Consider the following 19,074-nt stretch of genomic DNA (forward strand, 5'->3'; position numbering starts at 1 on the left):
GCGGGGGTTAGAATTTATATGTTTGGGATGAAATTGGTAAACTGTTGGCTTACGATTTAGCCCACCTTGTGATTTTTAATTTATTTTAGTTGGTCATTAAGTGTTTTGGTTCTTATTTTTTTATTTTTTAAAGTTGTGAAGTTAATGTGGTTTGGATTCCTGGATGCAATTGCTTGTATAGGGCACATTGATATGGACTTCAGAGTTTGGGGTTTATTCTGAGTTGAAGAAGACTTTCTCATAAAGCTTGGATCTAATTTGAAGTTCAAATCGCGACAACTGTGTATATTTTTGTATCGGGACGGTTCTTCTTATCTATAACTTATTTGACAAGTAATCGTGACCTCTTATTTAAGTCAATCCAAGGCACAGTATCTTATGGATCTCAAGTGATTATAACACTAAATACATATTGAGCATTTGATTGACTTAAATTAAACGTTATTTGTCAAATAAGTGTTTTAAATTTATGAGCAGAAGGAACGGTTCCGTTTATGTATATGGGTTACGCATTGTAGAAATTTAATATGAAAGACCTCATTAATGCTATTCAACAAAGATCAAGTAGTATGTCATGTTATGAATCCAACAGCAGTACAGACTCACATGCACACACATACAAACTCGAAAAGCAAAAAGAAATAAAAGATAAGAGGGAAAGGTGAAAAATAAATATTGGACCTTTTGATTATTGTGTGCTTTTTTTTCTGATTTGTATTCTTTTCACTGAAGGGAAAACAACATTTGTAAAGAGGCATCTTACTGGTGAATTTGAGAAGAAATATGAACGTAAGCCCTCTGGACAAATATATTTTCTTTAGTTTTGGATTTTTTTGTTGCATTATTTTCTAACTGACTCTTCATTTATGTGTAGCAACTATTGGAGTGGAAGTTCATCCGTTGGATTTCTTCACTAACTGTGGGAAAATCAGGTTTTATTGCTGGGATACTGCTGGTCAAGAAAAATTTGGTGGCCTTAGGGATGGATACTAGTAAGTATAACCAGAGCGTTGCCCATTATTTTATTGGTTTGTGTAGAGTTGTAAACCTTAAAATGCCTTGAGGGTTACATGTTGTCTCATGTAGTAAAAATGTACATTGCTATCTAATTGAGCCTTTTTAAACACTGTAATATGTAATGTCTCTGTTTTTATTTTATTATTATTTATATTGTTAAATTCACCTTTTGTTTTCCTTTTCTGTGTCTGTGATGTTTAAATATCCATGTCCATAAAGCATGTTTCTGATGTTTTATTTTTTCAGCATCCATGGACAATGTGCGATAATCATGTTTGATGTCACAGCTCGGTTAACATACAAGAATGTCCCTACATGGCATCGTGATCTCTGCCGGTGTGTGCTTTCTTATACATTTTAAGTTTGCTCGTAGATTTGGTTGAGTGTCATCTTGAGAATGTCATAGTACTGACATCCCTCTGGTGCCAATTGCAGGGTATGTGAAAACATCCCGATTGTCCTTTGCGGGAACAAGGTCGATGTGAAGAACAGGCAGGTGAAGGCAAAACAGGTTACTTTCCACAGGAAAAAGAATTTGCAGTATTATGAAATATCAGCAAAGAGTAACTACAACTTTGAGAAGCCTTTTCTTTACCACACACACACACACACACACACACAGAGTACAAGGTTTTATTCTTTGGTAAATTTGGAGGCATGGTGCTTATACCAGCTAAAACCTTTGTGAACCATAGTAGATGCTAGGTTCATAACCGTGTTTGACTTGATATGGGCACATCTTAGCATAAAACTCTCTTCTCAAATTTAGTAAGATGTTAAGCATAATTTTTGTTGAATGTTCTCAGCCATGAGGCAGAGCTTGCTGCAGCTGCCAGTCAACCCCTTCCAGATGACGATGATGAGTCATTTGATTAAATTGATCTTATCCTTGATGATACTTCGTGATGCATTCCCTTCCATATGATGATGGTTTCCCATTTTTTCTTGCCTGATTTGTGGGATTCTTGTTTCAAGGATTTCTAGTCCTCAAAAATGTGAGATCTAATGGTATGTGTAGGTGCTTTTGAAATATTGGATTGTTATGATCTGCTTTGCTTGTGGGAAGATGTTCTTTTTGTCATGTCTTCTGAATGTTGAGATATTATATGTACGATGTAGGTCGTATAAACGTTTGAGTTCTTTGTCGATACATTTGCTCTGTTTCTTGTGGAGATTTTACTGCATAGTTTGCTCATAGCTATTTTGTAAGAGTTCATGGGCTAAAATTCTTGTCTGTGCCATGAGATTTGGCAGAGGTTCTCACTGCTGGACTGCTTGTAGGGTATTTACCGGTTGCCAACATAAAAAAATCTCTCTATTTGGCCAAGAAATATAAAGTGAAAGTCTACAAAATGACATTGATGAAGGGTCAAAAAAATGTTTTATTTTCATTACTGGTGGATGGAAATAATAACATCTCGTGTTTAAACTTCATTTTAGGTGTTGTAAGTTGGGGCAGTAATTATAATACGTTACAAATAGTGATTGATCGACCACTTCACCGATATTCGGCATGATGAGTTTGAAAATTGGCAATTGATCACATAACCAGAATCTCAATAAATGAACGATGGTTATGCTCTTCAATTACCAAATGTCGAAGATAATGGCATGTGTACCTGAAGACTATCGAAATCACTTGGCATGTGGACAAGAGTGGCCTAGCTTATGACATGAGTCGACTACCTATAAAATGTGTATCTGAAGACTATTGAAATCACACGACGCGTGGATGAGAATCGCCTAGCGAGTGATATGAAACGACTTCGTATAAATATCCTCAGAAGGTGTCAGGTATGGTGTGTGCCCCTTATTTATCGAAATTTGTTCCACTCAATTTTTGTCATCATCTACTTACAAAAATACTGGAGGTCGAACGAGGGAGATAGCCCTAGTATTCGTAGGTAAATTGGTTGCAGAAGTGATATTACCACTTTGTTTCACCAAGAAAGTTGAGGAGTCATTACAGGATAATTTCAACCACTATGCTCAGGGTACATGTCGATCGATGAAGACAAGAGTGGGACCCACCTTAACATCAGTATCCTGTCACTCGAGGTCTTAGTTGATCTTTGGAGAAAGATCTTGGAGAGATGCTTCAGATCCCAGGTTTAAAATCCGGGATTGGCTCCAGGGCCAAGGTGATTGCCACCTCGGCTCTTGATCTTTAATTCATGGGGCCTGCCCCATTCAAAATTAGGGGTTGAGGGCATCTCCAACCATTGCACCATTGCGCCAAATTGCACCAAAATTTGGTGCAAACTTCCTCCAACCATTGCACCAAATTTTGATGCAAAAAATGGTGTAATGAATAGTGTTGCACCAAATATGGTGCAACACTATTCATGTTGCACCATTTTTCACCAAATGGTGCAATATTCATTTTGCCCTTATTTTTCTTTTTTCAAAGATAATGGTTAAGGGCATTTTTGTCATTTTCGTTCTATAATAATAATGATAATGATAATGATGATAATAATAATAATTACTTAATTAATTACACTATTAATTATATTATTAAAGTTTATTATTTTTAATAATATAATCAATAATAATTAACGTAATTGTTAATTTAACGTAAAGTTAAATTCGTAAAGTTTACGTTTAAAATTTAATTTAATGTAAAGTTTCTATTATTAAAGTTTATTATTTTTGTAAATTTAATGTAATTGTTTATCATAAATTAATAATATAATCAATTATTTTTGCCAATTTAACATAATATATATGACGTGATAATATAGTAATCAATATATTTTTTAATTTAATGAAGTTATGATTTAGTAATATATATAGTTATAAAATAAATAAATAATATTTTAAAATAAATATATTGTCAAAAATCGAAAGAATGAATAAAATAATAAAACATTGTTCATTTGGTGTAAATTTTGGTGTAATGATTGGAGAAGAATTTTGGTTTGGTGCAAGATTTAGTGCAAAATTTGATTCAAAATAGTGCAGAGTTGGAGATGGCCTGAGGTGGGATTGGAACCCTGCAGCTTTATTCAAGATCTTGTGCCATTTTAAGAACAATAAAGCTGCTCTAACAGGATAGTAAACAGGGTGAAAGACAGGAATTTAAAAAAGTTGACGAGGCATTAATTATTGGCTACAACAGAAATTAAGTGTAGAATAATCTGTAGTGTTACTGTGTGTAATTTCAAAGGTGCATAGGTGGGACCCAAAATGCGTAATTGTAAAATCAACCATTCTACAAGTACATCAATTTTCACACATTTTTTTACAGCACACACAGGCAAGTAGGTGGGGTCTACAATTAAAATAATTGTGGACCCCACCTTTGTGAGGTGTGAAAATTGCTGCTGTAAAATATTTGCTGTTGAATTCAAATTTGCCGATGTTAGGAATTTTAATATGCCTCATTTTTATAAAAAAATGATTTTTGTAGTAGCAATATTTTGAGGATGTGGTAAAAAAAAAATACTATTTTTCTCCAAATATTTACGTACAAAATTATTTTACTAGAAGAATGTATGATTGTAAATGAGTTTGAATAAAATTGAATTTTTAGAATATGGGTTTACACAGGGTGCTATTACTTACACGTAATTACTTTATTTTAAGTCACATTTTTTTAGCCCTTGTTTTGTGGGAATTAAAACAGGTTTTTAGAATATTTTGATAAAACGTATGGTTAAGAAGTTATAAATTTCATGAAATATATAATTGAAATTAATTTATAACATTAATTTTAATCCACATAAAAAAGGCATGTGCATCGAAGTAATTAAGCTTTGATTGGGCTTATTTTTTTTTCCCAAAAAAAAAAAAGAAAAAAAAAAGGAGCTTTTGCAGCAAGACACACAACCCCTCACTTGAGGGGGCTGTACTTGTATCTTTACCCTTTTTGGAATTCTGTACTTGTCCAGTTGCAATTTCACAAGGACTTCCTTTAAGCACCATAATTTGTGTTTAGCTGTTCATGCTTTCATTTGAGAAACCTAAAAGAAAAAGATAAAACCACTTCATCATCTATTTTACTTCATCAACCCGATTGCATTTTCTAAATTCATGTTAGGTTAAGTGATAGTTTGATTGTATATATTGAAAACGATGTACTCGACAATAATGATAACGATGTAATTATACGACGTTTTAAAAGTAAAAAATTGCATAGACTATTGTTGTAGTAGTATATTGACATATTTTTATTAATGTTATGTTATAAAAAGAAATTCTATTTTAATTTTTAACCCCACAATACAAAAAGTCTGGCTCCGCCCTCAAAATTATCATCACATATCTAGTTTGAACCCTCCAATGAATTCACCTGAAAATGCCATCACTGCCCTAAGCTTTTAACTCAACCATAAAAAATTAGCACAAACATCGAAGCCTAAGTTGATCGGAACCATGGAACATAGTATTATACGATACTAAACCCTTGTTTGATAGAAATTAAATATAAATTTTTATCAAAGTCAATTTCAACAATTAATATCAACTACATATTTTACGGGATCCACAATTTTGAAGTCATACATTTTATCACTTTTATCAAAATTCGTAAAAATTCTATTTTTATTATCTACCAAACAAGGGCTTATTTTGAAAAAAATAAGAAAGAAAGATAGCTCAAAATATTATCCATATATAGAAGTTGGGTCTACATGACAATGATACAAAGATCACAGCAGTGAAAGGGAAGTACATGAATCAGAACATGAAAATGAAACTTTAATGTAACCTAGGAAATTATTGAGATAAAATAAAAAAATAAAAGCTAGGAACATGCTTATTCATTTGTAAACAAGTTCAGAACCTCCCTCAATCCTCCTTTTGTTGGCTTAACATTTAGCCATCAATGGAGGAGTTGTAGGGCGTGGGAATCAAGTAAAGACCATTTTTCCTCGGCACAGTTATTCCTTCTCCCTCGGACATGTCAACTTTGTTTCCCTTAGGAAGTTTCCAGTCAAAATGGTAGAGAAGTTGAGCTAAAGGAAGCTCAATATTGGCTAAGCCAAAGTTCATTCCAGGGCAGAACCTTCTTCCTGCTCCAAATGGAAGAAATTCAAAGTTACTTCCCAAGAAATCTACTGAATTGTTCTCAAATCTCTCTGGTTTATAGCTTTCTGCTTCAGGCCAATAATCTGGATCTCTGCCCAAAGCCCAGATATTAATCATCACTTTGGTTTTGAGGGGTATTGTATATCCATTAACTTTAAATTCTTCCCTGCATGCTCTTGGAAGTAAAGGAATTGGAGGATGTAGCCTAAAAGTTTCCTTGATCACCAACTTGAGATACTTTAGCGATTGAACATCACTCTCTTCGAATGTCCCCTTTCCCTTAGCAATTTCTCTTATTTCGGCCTGCGCCTTTGCCATCACACGTGGATTTCTCATCAATTCTGCCATGGTCCAATCGATTGTGGTGGATGAAGTTTCAGTTCCAGCCGAAAACAAGTCCTGCGGGGAAAACAATTGTTATCGATGTTGGACTAATAAATGTTAAGAAGAAATAATAACTTCTTTATTGATAAAATGCTTACAAAAATGACTGCTTTGATGTTGTCGTTAGTTATCGGAATAGAAAGTTCTCCACTTTGTTGTAATCTGAGTAGAACGTCGACTATATCTTCACCACCCAACAGCCCATTGCCTCTATTGGTTTTAGCTAGGTTATTTCTGTGCTCATTGATCATGGAGTCAAGAATTTTGTCAAGCTTACCGCGCATCTTCCATAATCGACTTTTATTCCAACTCATGACTTGTAGCAACTTTGAAGAAGGGAAAAAATCAGCCAATTCGAAACCTCCGGCCATGGCTGTTCCTTCCTTCATCAGCATTATCAAAGCGTCTTTGTCTTTCAGTACTTCACCGAATGCTGCTCTGCACGTCATTGAACTTGTAAATGAGAATATTCTATCAGTTAGGTTGATGGGTTTCCCAGAAGACGACTGGATGATTTTCAAAAGTTGCGCAGCCTCCTCTAGCCTTATGGAGCCAAATGATCGGACATTTTTGGTGCTTAAGAGCTCCAAAATGCATAGTTTACGCATTTGCCTCCAGTATTCGTTGTAAGAACTAAAAGCAATATCGGTATAGTCGTACCACATAATCTTACTTCCGATACTCTCTGGCCTATCGGCACAAGCAGGATCATGAACCTTTAGCACATCTTTAGCAGCTTCGCGTGACGATATAACAACTGCAGGAACTTCACCGAGCTGCAGATGCACGACCGGACCATACTTTTTAGTTACCTTTCTTAGAGCATGATGTGGGGGTGCACCTACCAAATGGTGCATGTTTCCGATCAAAGGCAGCTTCCATGGACTTGGAGGCAATTTTTCGTTCTTGTTAACGGACTTCGATTTCTTGAATCCCTTAATTAAGAGAAAGACGAAGGATATGAAAAACAAGAGAGTGGTGAAGTTGAAGGGAAGAAGATGGAATTCCATTATTTTTGGTACTGGCTATTCCCCTCCAAGTTTAGTTGTAGAAAGTGCACAAGAAATGGCTCCTATAAATATATAATACAAGGAAAATTATTCTCTTTATTATATTAGGTTGGTATTTGTATCAATGTTGACTAGCTTTTGCGTATAGGTAGATATATAAATATTTTATTCTATATTGTTGTTTTCTCTGACATTTTATTGTTTTTTAATGTTATCTTGGTGCACGAATCTGACTGCAGGTAACCACGTGACATTTATTTCTTTGTATTTCATGATATTCTTTCTTAAGTGACAAATATTGACTAGCAGAATTTTTATTCTAATATAGCCCACTGATTATGATAATTTTCTGCTGTCAGACTTGACCAACCTGATAGAGAATTTTTTTTTTCTAAAATGTAATGCTAGACTGCAATTTTTTTAATGGGTAAAAACACCATAAGTCATCCAACTTTGAGTAAAGTTTTATTTTAGTTACTCAAATATTCTTGTAGTTCTAAACTCATTCTCTGAGTTTCAAAGTAAGGTGCCATTGGCTCATTTTTCAAGCAATAAAGCTATTTGTACAAAGTTGAATTACAAAAGTTGGATTACAAAGTGTATTGGAAATGATTTAAAAATCTGTTTTTAAAATGATTGGTGTAGATGCATTTTGTCAATCAACTTTGTAACACATCTTTGTAAGTGTAGCATAGCTCTTTTTCAAGAAGGCTGAACCCCAACCTTGAGGGTCCCCACCGCCCCATCCCTAGAGCTTTGTGAGGGGCCATTGACTCATTTTTCGAATATGGTGCATGTGTACTTAGAAGAAGTAATTTATTAAAGACCATGTTTGGAAAATAATTGAGGCATATATATCGCTTCTTATCAGAAAACTTTTCTCCCATTTCTATTATCAAAGGCATGTGCATATAGAAGTCGTGTGTGTGTATATATATATATATATGCTACTCGTATAATCTAATCGATAATCATGTGAGTCGTTAGGTATCATATCCATTCATTTGAAAAACTGTTTTAGAAATTAATGACAATGATCTTTCAATATCATTATGGGATGGGCATTTAGTCACACTCCTTAAACATACTTTTAATTAAAAAATTTAAAAACAATAAGAAGTTAAGATATTTTATTTATTCAAATATTATAGCTGGTTCAACGCACATATGCGTAATTTTATGCATGTGCATATTTATTATCGTTCTAAAAAGCGTGAAACGTGATTAGACGCGTAGGTTAAGTTCCAAGCTTCACGATCCTAGACGAGACTTAAGCGTAAAAAATCATGACTTATTATTATTATTATTTTAAATATTTAACTATTCTAAAAGTTTAATAATTAAAAATAATACATAATAAATATTTAAAATTATCAAATACTATATTTACTTACTAATCCCTGCAATTAATCAATTATACAATTTTCAAGTTTTCAAAATGTAAAAATTAAACTATTTTTTATAGCTTCAATTTATAACTAGACAAATCATACTTAATAGATTTATAGGAACTTCATAAATGCTTTCAAAAATTTCAACAAAAAATAATAAATCTAAAAATTATAATTACATAATATAGATAGTATTTTAACTAAAATCTTATTTAAATCTTTAACGAAAAGTCATTGTTGAATTTGTTCAATATTGTCTAATGCAACACCATTTATAGTTCAAAATGTTGGCTTCAACGAAAATTCTACTAAATTCTTTGCAACACCATTTTTATTCTCTTGTATTCCACCAAATTCTTTTCAATCTAAGCAAAGATTTTGTTAGAGACTAAAGGTTTCTTACTCATAGAATCATTGGCTTAACTTAGTTGAATCATCATGGTTTTAGTACTATATTATTGGAAGACAATCGATTGGAGAACCACATATGCTTACAAATCTGTAAAGCATACTTACCATTCATAAAAGTACCACTTTCATCTTCTGCCCATTTATAAAAGGAAAAATTGTATTCATCTGCTCTATATAATTCATGTGACTAAACAGGAAAAACAAACAAGGAAAGCTAGTCAATTATTTTGTTTTTGAAAATTGAAAGGTAAGTAGTGGCTGGCTAGAGTAACTTATAAGTTTAAATTATTATTTTCTTTGACCAAAATTCAATGTGAAAGACATTTATAGCCCTATTTTGAGCCATGTTTTTCAATACCACATTTTTCTCCAAATTCATTTTTAACCACATATTCTCTTGAAAAATAATTTTACATTTAAGGATCCGTTTGATTGTAAGAATGGAATTTGGGTGGAAAGAAAACGAATTGCTAGGAATTGAATTGTCTAGAATTTGTTTACTGGGAATTGTCAATTAAATTTGTTTGATTGATATAATTTTTCATATGAAAAATGTTGAAATTTTAGATATTTTGGTGTTTATTTGACTTTATTTTTCATGAAAATTGTCAATTAAAGGGATTAATTTGTTACAATTGTGGTTATAATTTGTTTTCATAGTAAACAAAAAAATAAATTAAAAAAAAAACATAAAAAATTGATTGCCCACCAAAACCATGGAAATCAATTTCCACCAAATCAAGGAAAAAGGGACCACGTGGGGAGGGAAAATCAATTTCAGGGAAAACTCTTGTAATCAAACAAGAAAAAAGATGAAAATTTATTTATTTTTTATGGAAAATTCCTTGTATCAAATAGGTCGTAAATCTAAAATATTTTCCTACGTTTAAGCCATGCATTCTCCAAAAAATCGCTATTCCGTAATTCATTTTTACAAAATAATGATGCTCAATCAAGGGCATAGTTTTTTTCATTGTGTTAAATAGATTTGGATTGTGGTTGGAATGATTTATGGTAATAACAATTTTTTTTTAGGAAATTTGATTGTGCCCTAGTTCAAAATGTCTGGATCCGCCACTAACCATCTTACATTTCTTTCCGAGTGAAAGAATTCGCTCAAGGATCCTTAGTAAAAAATGCTTCAACAATTTCTATAACAGCTCTTACCTACGACGTACAAATGTTTTAATCCATGACCATAATATCTTGGCAGCGTAAAAATATTTGATCTATAACATATCTTACTTTTAAAACTAAATTTATGATGACAGTGTTCATAGAGACTTGGTCATGGATTAAAAATCTTAACAATAATAGAATAACAAAATTAGTGCGTTCGAGTCTTGGACACTGGCTTATCAATATAAAATTTCAAACTCAGCCGTCAAAATTGAATCTATGTTCAAATTATTTAGAATTGGACTATTATTTTAATTTCGTGTTACATCAGTTGGAAAAATTACAGCACACTTTAATAGAATGAAAATATTCGGCCAATAAACTTTAAAAAAAAAAAAAAACAGAAACTTAGAAGGATAATCAAGCAAAAAAATAAATAAAATCCCTCAGATTCTTGTACCAGTCAAACTTGGTTACCAAATAAGAAATATAAAAATCCACCGGATGCCAAATAAGACTTGCATCTACCTGGAAATGCATGACATTAGTGAGCATCAGAAAAAAATTTCAATATAATAGAATAGAATGAATACAAATGTTTTTCCACTATAAATAGGTGATATTGCGTTTGCATTTAGTACAACAAACAAAACACACACAGCCTAACTTGAAGTACAAAAGCTTGTACCAAAATTAATGGAAATCCATCTTCTTCAGTTCAACTTCACTACTTTCTTGCTTTTCACATCCTTCGTCTATTTGTTAGTTAAGGGGTGGAAGAAATCGAAGTCCCTTAAGGAGAACAAAAAGTATCCTCCAAGTCCGGGATGGAAGTTGCCTTTGATCGGACACTTACACCTCATGATGGGCGCACTCCCACACCGCTCCCTCAGTAAATTATCCAAACAATACGGGCCGATCATACATTTGAAGCTGGGTGAAGTTTCCTCAATTGTTATATCGTCGCGTGAAATTGCCAAGAAAGTACTCACGGTAAATGATCTTGCTGTTGCAGACAGACCGGAAAGTATAGGGATGAAGACTTTATGGTATGACTATAAGGATCTTGCCTTTAGTCCATATAATGAGCACTGGAGGCAAATGCGTAAAATATGCATTATGGAGCTCTTGAGCAACAAAAATGTTCGGTCATTCGGTCATATAAGGCTAGACGAGACTTCTAATCTTATTAAATCTGTTCGATCACATGGCGGAGAACCATTCAACATGACTGACAAGATATTCGCATTCACAAGTATAGCCACATCTAGAGCGGCTTTCGGTGAGATCTTGAAAGAGCAGGACACTTTGATAAAGTTCATGAAGAAAGGAGTGACCTTGGCAGGGGGATTCGAATTGGCAGATTTGTACCCATCACTAAAGTTCCTTCAAATTTTCAGTTGGAATAAACATCAATTGTTGAAGATGCGTCATAAACTCGATTCAATTCTTGATGTCATGCTCAATGAGCATAAACATAAGCTTGCTAGAGGGAAAAGAGACAATGGGGAGTTGGGTAGTGAAAACATTGTAGACGTTCTCCTCCGAAAGCAACAAAGTGACGATCTTGATGTTCCGATAACCGATGACAACATCAAAGCAATCATCTTCGTAAGTCCTTTATCCATAAATTACATTGCGTACGTTTTCTTAACCATTATATTGTTGATTTTGTTTCAGCATCAATAAGTATGTTGGTGTAATTGCAGGATATGTTTACAGCCGGAACTGAAACTTCATCCACAACATTCGATTGGGTGATGACAGAATTGATGAGAAATCCAAGAGTGATGGCAAAGGCACAAGCTGAAATAAGAGAAGCCTTTAAAGGAAAGAAGACAATTGAGGAAAGTGATATTCAAAACCTAAAATATCTGAAGTTGATAATCAAGGAAAACTTTAGGGTACATCCCGCTGTCACTTTACTCCCAAGAGCATGCAGGGAAGAATGTGAAGTCGATGGGTATACCATACCCTACAAAGCAAAGGTTGCTGTGAACATCTGGGCTTTGGGAAGAGATCCAGAATATTGGGAAGAACCAGAAATCTTTAAACCCGAGAGATTCGAGAACAGTTCTGTTGATTTCTTGGGAAATAACTTCGAATTTATTCCATTTGGATCAGGAAGGAGGTTTTGTCCTGGCATGAACTTTGGAATTGCAAATATTGACGTGCCTTTAGCTCAACTTCTTTATCACTTTGACTGGAAACTTCCTCATGGAATGAACCATAGTGATCTAGACATGAGTGAGATACCTGGAGTAAGTGTGCAGAGAAAAAATAACCTTTATTTGATCGCTACACCCTACAACCCACCAATTGAAGGTTAATTTATCCAAGGCCAGAGGGCAGTTCTGATTGCCAAATAAGCTACACTGCCTGGATCATTTGCTGGTTTTAATATTTGTACTCTTTATATATATTTATCATTTTCATATCAATAAAATTTACCGTGCTTCAGAAATACAATTTATATTGTGCCTTGCTGGATAAATTTTAATTTGGGGTTTTGCTTGATGTACAGTAGGCTTTTTCATAGGAGCCTGCCAGAACACACAAAGGGGGGTGCGTGGGGTATTTTTTGGCAAATGTTTTTTGCGGTGGGCCTCATATCATGAGAGTATTTTGGCAATCTTCCGTGAAACTTTCTTCCATACAAATGGATTAATCCTTCAATTTGAGACTTTGGAAAAGATTAACCCAAAATCATATGTGCTACAGGAATTTCCAAACGTGGACACAAATGGTATTAACTAGTATGCAGTTTGAGACAATAATGCCCATGTCTTAAAAAAAGGGTAATTAGTACAAAACATCCTTATCTTTCAATGTTATTGTACAAAACGTTACTATCTTTCATTTTTTGGCACTTTTATCCTTACTTTTACCTTTTATTGCGGAAATCATCATTTTAATCAAATATCTTGTGTAAAATGACAAATATACCTCTTATTTAAATAAACAATAAAAAATAAAATAAAAATTAAAGAATAAATAGAAATTATACTCCTAATCTTTTTTAAAAAGTGCAAATGAGTTCAAATAAATTATTAAAAGGAAAATTAACATAAAAAGTCCATATCTTTCATTATTATTGTGCAAAACGTCCATATTTTTCATTGTTTGACATTTTCACCATTATCTTTATATTTCATTGCAAAAATCATTATTCTCACCCATTTTCTCAATTAAAAACTATAAAATGACAAATATACACTCATCTTTAAGTAAACAAAAATAAAAACAAGAAAAATAAAGAGCAAATTGCAACTATACTCGCAAATTTTTCAAAAAAGTACAAATTATTTATTTGTACTTTTTTTTGAAAATTTTGGAAATATAGTTGCAATTTTATATTTATATTTATTTTTGTTATTTAAAGAAAAGTGTATATTTGTTATTTTACAGCTTTTAATTGAGAAAATGGATGAAAATAACGATTTTCACAATGAAATATGAAATAAGGGTGAAAATGTTAAAAATGTAGGTAGGGACGTTTTGCATAATAATAATAAAAGTTAGGACATTTTGTGCTAATAACCCTTTTAATAATTTCTTTGGATTCATTTGTACTTTTTAAAAAGTTTGGGAGTATGATTGCAATTTATTCTTTAACTTTTCTTTTCTTTTTTATTATTTTATTTAAATGGGGGTATTTTGTCTCATTTTACACGAAAAATTTGATGAAAAGGATGATTTTCGCAATAAAAAGTGAATGTAAGGGTGAAGTGCCAAAAAATGAAAGGTATGAATGTTTTACACAATAACATTGAAAGATAAGTATGTTTTGTGTTAATTACCCTAAAAAAAAGCATCAACAAAATCCAAAAATACATCAATTAATGCTTATAAAAATGGAACAAGTATGAAAAAAAAATGTGTGTGATAACTATGCCTTTATAGATGCATTGAACATATTTTCATCTGATGCAACGTACTAGTTAATGCGATCTACGCCGATATTAGAATTTAATGGTGACGTGTAGGGCTTTTGATTGAAAGTTGCTGAAATTAACTTGATCTCCTTTAATCTTTACCATTATATTATGTTCGAGTAAACCCCGTAAGTATACGAGATCATTGACAAGTATACATGATGAGTTACGTGTATCATTCCACTATAAATAAAATCTAACTGTACTGTATTAGTTTTCTATTGGATTCGATGTAGTAACGCAAAGAGATATTGATCACTGTAATTGTCCCAAGTTGTGCTACAAAATATGTAAAATGCGGTGATTTTTATTAAATTATGGAATGAATGTATTGGATTTCAAAATTCACCTATTGGCATTTATTTCCAAATCTCTACCTATGTAGTTTAGTTTAATTCAAGCGCTCGTGACAATCGATAATTTTATGTTGTTTGACTTTCTTTTCCAAGATAAATCAAGCCTATTCTAAGAATGCCCCTATTCTGTCCCTAGTTCGAATTTATATGCAAATATATGCATTCAATCATAGGGCTATCTGATGAGATTGCATACGCTACAAATGTTATTCCAAAGACCTATGATCCATGTGTCAATTATGTAGTGTTCTAGACTTATAGTGTGTTTTTCAACACTATAGCGAGTAACAAATTATCTATTTGAAGGCAATCAATCAAATAATGATAAAAGCCTGCATAATCAATCAAGAACACAAGAAATAACTAACTACTTGTCCATAAATTAGAAATAAACATCCAATGTTCTCATCATCATCCAATGCACTATGAAGTTTAGCCCAGCATAATTAAATTTAAATTACACAATAAAAATTGAAAAGACATCACCCGAATCAAATAATAAGAGGATAAACATGAAACTTCAATTCTTGAAACTTGAATCCGAGTTTTGCAACTTCAATTCTTGTGTTAATTCGCTTCTTACCTCTTGCTAAACGTCTTCTATGAGATATAATGCTTAATTCCTTGTTGTTGACGGCCTTGCTTAGGTTAAGAGGGTGCTGGAAAATCATTCCATATGAGAGTCAAACAAAAAAAGGAATCATGATTTTTCTTTCCGGAGGAAGCCATGCATGCACATGATTATATGCCATGCCCGTGCACTGTACATGCTACTAAGTGTCAGTTTTTGTAGAAGACCACCTTGTGCACGTGTGGTCTTTAGGCTCATGTGTGTTCATGGTGCAATGGTTGGGACCAAATGTGCAATTTGGTCTCTGAACTTTTCCACAGATGCATTTTGATCCTCCTTGATTATTTTTCATTCCGTTGTCTTCTACTCTCATCCAATTGACTCTTAACATACTGGAATCTAAGTTATGAGGTCCGTCACAACTTTTTGTTATTTGTGCTTTAGTCCCTGAACTTTAAATTTCTTGCAATTTTGTCCTTCTGTTGTTCATTTTCTTCAATTCCATCAATTTCATCGATCTTTACCTAACAAACATATTCCATATTTAGACTCAATTAAAAATAATTTTTTGGAGAACATGTATTTTGGAATAGTGTTTTTTTTTGGAGAATATGTGGTTAAAAAGTAAAAAAATTCTGCTTGATATACTTGTAATATTATTTTACGGGAAAATATGTGGTTGAAAATGAGTTTTAAAAAATATATTTTTTAAAGAATGGAGCTCAAACAATGGCACAATATACATAAAATTAAGTCATGATTCATTAAAACATCCAACAAATATCCTAATTTAAAGGAATAAATAATGTATAACATACACTTATAAGACATCTCCAAACTTAAATACTTGTTTGTCTTCAAGCAAAATATAACCTTATTCAACAAAGATAGCTTCAAAATCACATAGATCCAACTGAAAACTTGATATGTGTGTGTGTGTGTGTGTGTGTGTGTGTGAAGATTCATGTAGAATATTATAAATTCATGCTTGGTTCAAATCCCGACCCTTAATGGTTACATGTCTCTTTCTTCACTTGTGATATACACACCTTTAAACTTGTGTTTTTTTTTTTTTTTACTCATTTTCTCAAGATGTGATCCTAGATTGAATTTTAGATGGTCATAATCATCACCACCTCTAGTTTGGGTAGATTTTACTAGCAGCAAGTTAACACTTCAATAAACAAGGAATCTTCTATATTTTTGGCTGCTTTAACCCCTAAAACTTAACTAGGCTGATGATCTCTCATTAAATGTCTAATTCTTTTGAACAAGTGTCGAAGCTTGATCAAAGTATGTAGTGCCTATTCTGTTTCATGCACTTACTTTTTTAATTATGATGTGCTTATTTTGTTTCATGCACTAACTTTATTCCCTTTTGAGTTTTCTTTCTATGATTTTCAATAGGTGTCCTAATGGTGATTTTTTTATATGGTAGCTTTCACTCATGAATCATGATAGATTTAGACAATGCACACAGCAGTTTCACACAAGGAATTCCTATTTATCTCAATGTTTCTCTATACTAGTTCAACCATCTTTAAACTATCCTAAAAATGGTTTGATAATAGTTGCTTTTCTCAGTTTCAACCACTATATGCACCTATTACATCTAATATACCAAAGCACTCGCTCACGATGCAAAATACAAATCATTTGCGCAAGTTAAGATCAAATTTTACATAAATAAGCATCAATCAATTAACCTAACATTCTTTTTTTTTTCTAGCATTTTTAGTCTAACACACGATTTAATAAATACATCATTGTCGGTAAAACTATCTGACCTATATAAGCACAGAAACGTAGTAGAAACATGCATAATCAATGAAAATATCCCATCCCAAATTTAAAACACACATTGTCCTTTATTTATGAAAATATGACAACAAGTGTACAAAAAAGGGCAAAGAGGGAATATGAAGACTCTCATAGTCAATCTGAAGATGGTGGCTAAAATAACATGAGGGCTTGGTCTAGATGGTCTGCTTGACAGCTTTCGTTCCCTTGACTAGTGTTGGTTTGAGCGTTTTTAAGTTGTCATGTTTATGTAAAATGAATAAAATTCAATCCTCAGTGACATAATAACACAAAACAATCAATATTAAGCTAAACACACATCATAACTAACAAGAAGATCCAGGGACAAAGTAGGAAATGGGAAAGGGAACGACGATATGTCATGGTTGTGGGTTGCTACGGCAAGTTATTGTTCACATTTTTTATATATAATTATGTAAGGATAATTATACCTGACTCCATATTATGAAATAAAAATAAATAAATCACACATCATACTATCTAGAAAGTAGAATAAATAAAAGGGAAGAAAATTGAGTTGCCTCCCAATATATGCTTCTTTATAATTATTAGTTTGACTTTGTTTTTTTGGCTACACTTGGTGACTTGAAAAGGAGATTTTCGACCGTCTAATGGCTTCATCCTTGACCTTCCAATTTTTAGAGCTCCCATATTGATTTATATCATTCCAAACTAGTCAGCCAACTCTTTTTTTGTTGCGAGGACTTGCATAGTCATCATTTATGTCATTGTTAATCTTCTTGTACTTTTCGAGGTATGATGGTTGCTTGAGTGGAGTGGTCATGTAAATCTTTGTTGTTTGTTTTCCACCCTCAAGATTATCTCACACTTTTCAAAATCCAATAAAGCGCGGCAACTTGATAGGAATAGTCTTTCTAAAATCAATGGAGTATGGCGTCAATTGAAAAGACGAAATCTCAAACTTTGATGAACATATCTTCTACCATCGCTTAAGGATATTTGATTGATTTGTCTGCTAACTATAGAGTTATTGAAGTTTCCTTTGGATCCTAGAATCCTAATTTTCTATAAATATTCAAGTGAACCAGATTAATACTTGCTCCAGAATTAATTAAAGCATTAATATTGTGTGAAAATTTCTATAGAGCAAGGTAAAGTGAAACTTTCTGTATCTTTCAGTTTAGGAGGGAGCTCATGTTGTAGAATTGCATTGCCCTTTTAGATAATGCTACTGTTTCATGTTCTGGCAATTTTTTCTTCTTAGTTAATATCTCTTTCAAAAAAAAATTGGAATAGTTAGAAATTTGCTTGATTGTGTCAATGAATGGAATGTTAATTTGTAGCTTTCCAAGGGCATCAAAGAATTTTGCAAACTATTTTTTCATCTTGTTATTTTGCAACATTTGAGGAAATGGGACTGCTGGTGTAAGTGTATTGACAGGGACAGTCGTCTTAACTTGTGGCCTGTCTGAATGCCTTTACTGATTAAATCTATTGATTCTTCAAACTAGCCCACATGTTCATTGCCCATGGTTGGCATGTGATTATCCTCAGTCTCTTTAATTTTTGTGCTAATGTCTGGAAATTGAACTCCATTTCTTGTGGTGATTACCTGAACCCGTTCCTCTATTATTTACTTTCGAAGCCTTTGAGGAAATGAAATAGGCGGCACATAATTTTGTTCACATGGCGCAAGTTTGATTGATGGCATACAGAGTATATCACTCTCTATAGCTTTGATGGCTAACACCTAATCCCGTGGGTTCTTCTCTTTGTCACTTGGCATGTTGCCCTATTTTCTGTTGGATAGTGTACCAGTTTTCTACCCCATACGATTTCCCAGATTTTTATAGAGGCCTATTAATTTCGAATTGTAATAATTATCTTTGTAATGTACTTGACAAGTAGACCCTCAAAAGATGATCTCTTCTCTTTTTTCTTCTGAAACCTTGGTAGATTGCCCTGAATTTGATTTTCGTGATCTATATTATTAGCCCATGAAAAGTTGGGATGATCCCTCCAACCTGAATTATACGTGTTGGAGTGAGGATTGTTTTATTGCCTCTG

General features: G+C 32.9%; 3 protein-coding genes across 3 annotated transcripts in view; 2 read left to right on the forward strand and 1 right to left on the reverse strand.

Moving 5' to 3' along the window:
- Positions 1-2,214, forward strand: part of LOC111383158 (GTP-binding nuclear protein Ran-3-like) — a 2,783-nt gene extending 569 nt beyond the window's left edge. The window contains exons 3-7 of the mRNA XM_023007236.1: positions 733-789; positions 875-992; positions 1,264-1,353; positions 1,453-1,613; positions 1,805-2,214. Of these exons, the coding sequence (XP_022863004.1) occupies positions 733-789; positions 875-992; positions 1,264-1,353; positions 1,453-1,613; positions 1,805-1,893 (515 nt within the window). The 3' untranslated portion in view covers positions 1,894-2,214. The remainder of the gene's footprint in view (positions 1-732; positions 790-874; positions 993-1,263; positions 1,354-1,452; positions 1,614-1,804) is intronic.
- A 3,396-nt stretch (positions 2,215-5,610) lies between these two features.
- On the reverse strand, positions 5,611-7,485 carry LOC111383165 (premnaspirodiene oxygenase-like). The gene is made up of 2 exons (XM_023007244.1): positions 6,531-7,485; positions 5,611-6,447 (listed from the first exon to the last, which is right to left on the reverse strand). The coding sequence occupies exons 1-2, from the start codon at positions 7,440-7,442 to the stop codon at positions 5,836-5,838; spliced, it is 1,524 nt and encodes a 507-aa protein (XP_022863012.1). The 5' UTR covers positions 7,443-7,485; the 3' UTR covers positions 5,611-5,835.
- A 3,509-nt stretch (positions 7,486-10,994) lies between these two features.
- On the forward strand, positions 10,995-12,836 carry LOC111383164 (premnaspirodiene oxygenase-like). Its single transcript, XM_023007243.1, has 2 exons — positions 10,995-11,974; positions 12,073-12,836. Exons 1-2 carry the CDS (start codon positions 11,060-11,062, stop codon positions 12,691-12,693), a joined length of 1,536 nt encoding a protein of 511 aa, XP_022863011.1. The 5' UTR covers positions 10,995-11,059; the 3' UTR covers positions 12,694-12,836.
- The last annotated feature ends 6,238 nt before the right edge of the window (positions 12,837-19,074 follow it).

The sequence above is a fragment of the Olea europaea genome, unplaced genomic scaffold, assembly GCF_002742605.1.
Source record: "Olea europaea var. sylvestris unplaced genomic scaffold, O_europaea_v1 scaffold262, whole genome shotgun sequence".
In the NCBI taxonomy this organism is placed as follows: domain Eukaryota; kingdom Viridiplantae; phylum Streptophyta; class Magnoliopsida; order Lamiales; family Oleaceae; genus Olea; species Olea europaea.

Bases quoted from the DNA above. Each gene is read 5' to 3' on its own strand.
- LOC111383165 (XM_023007244.1), bottom strand. From the start codon at position 7,442: ATGGAATTCCATCTTCTTCCCTTCAACTTCACCACTCTCTTGTTTTTC. The intron at 6,448-6,530 runs GTAAGCATTTTA...TTTTCCCCGCAG, and splicing joins ACATCAAAGCAGTCATTTTT to GACTTGTTTTCGGCTGGAAC.
- LOC111383164 (XM_023007243.1), top strand. From the start codon at position 11,060: ATGGAAATCCATCTTCTTCAGTTCAACTTCACTACTTTCTTGCTTTTC. The intron at 11,975-12,072 runs GTAAGTCCTTTA...GTGTAATTGCAG, and splicing joins ACATCAAAGCAATCATCTTC to GATATGTTTACAGCCGGAAC.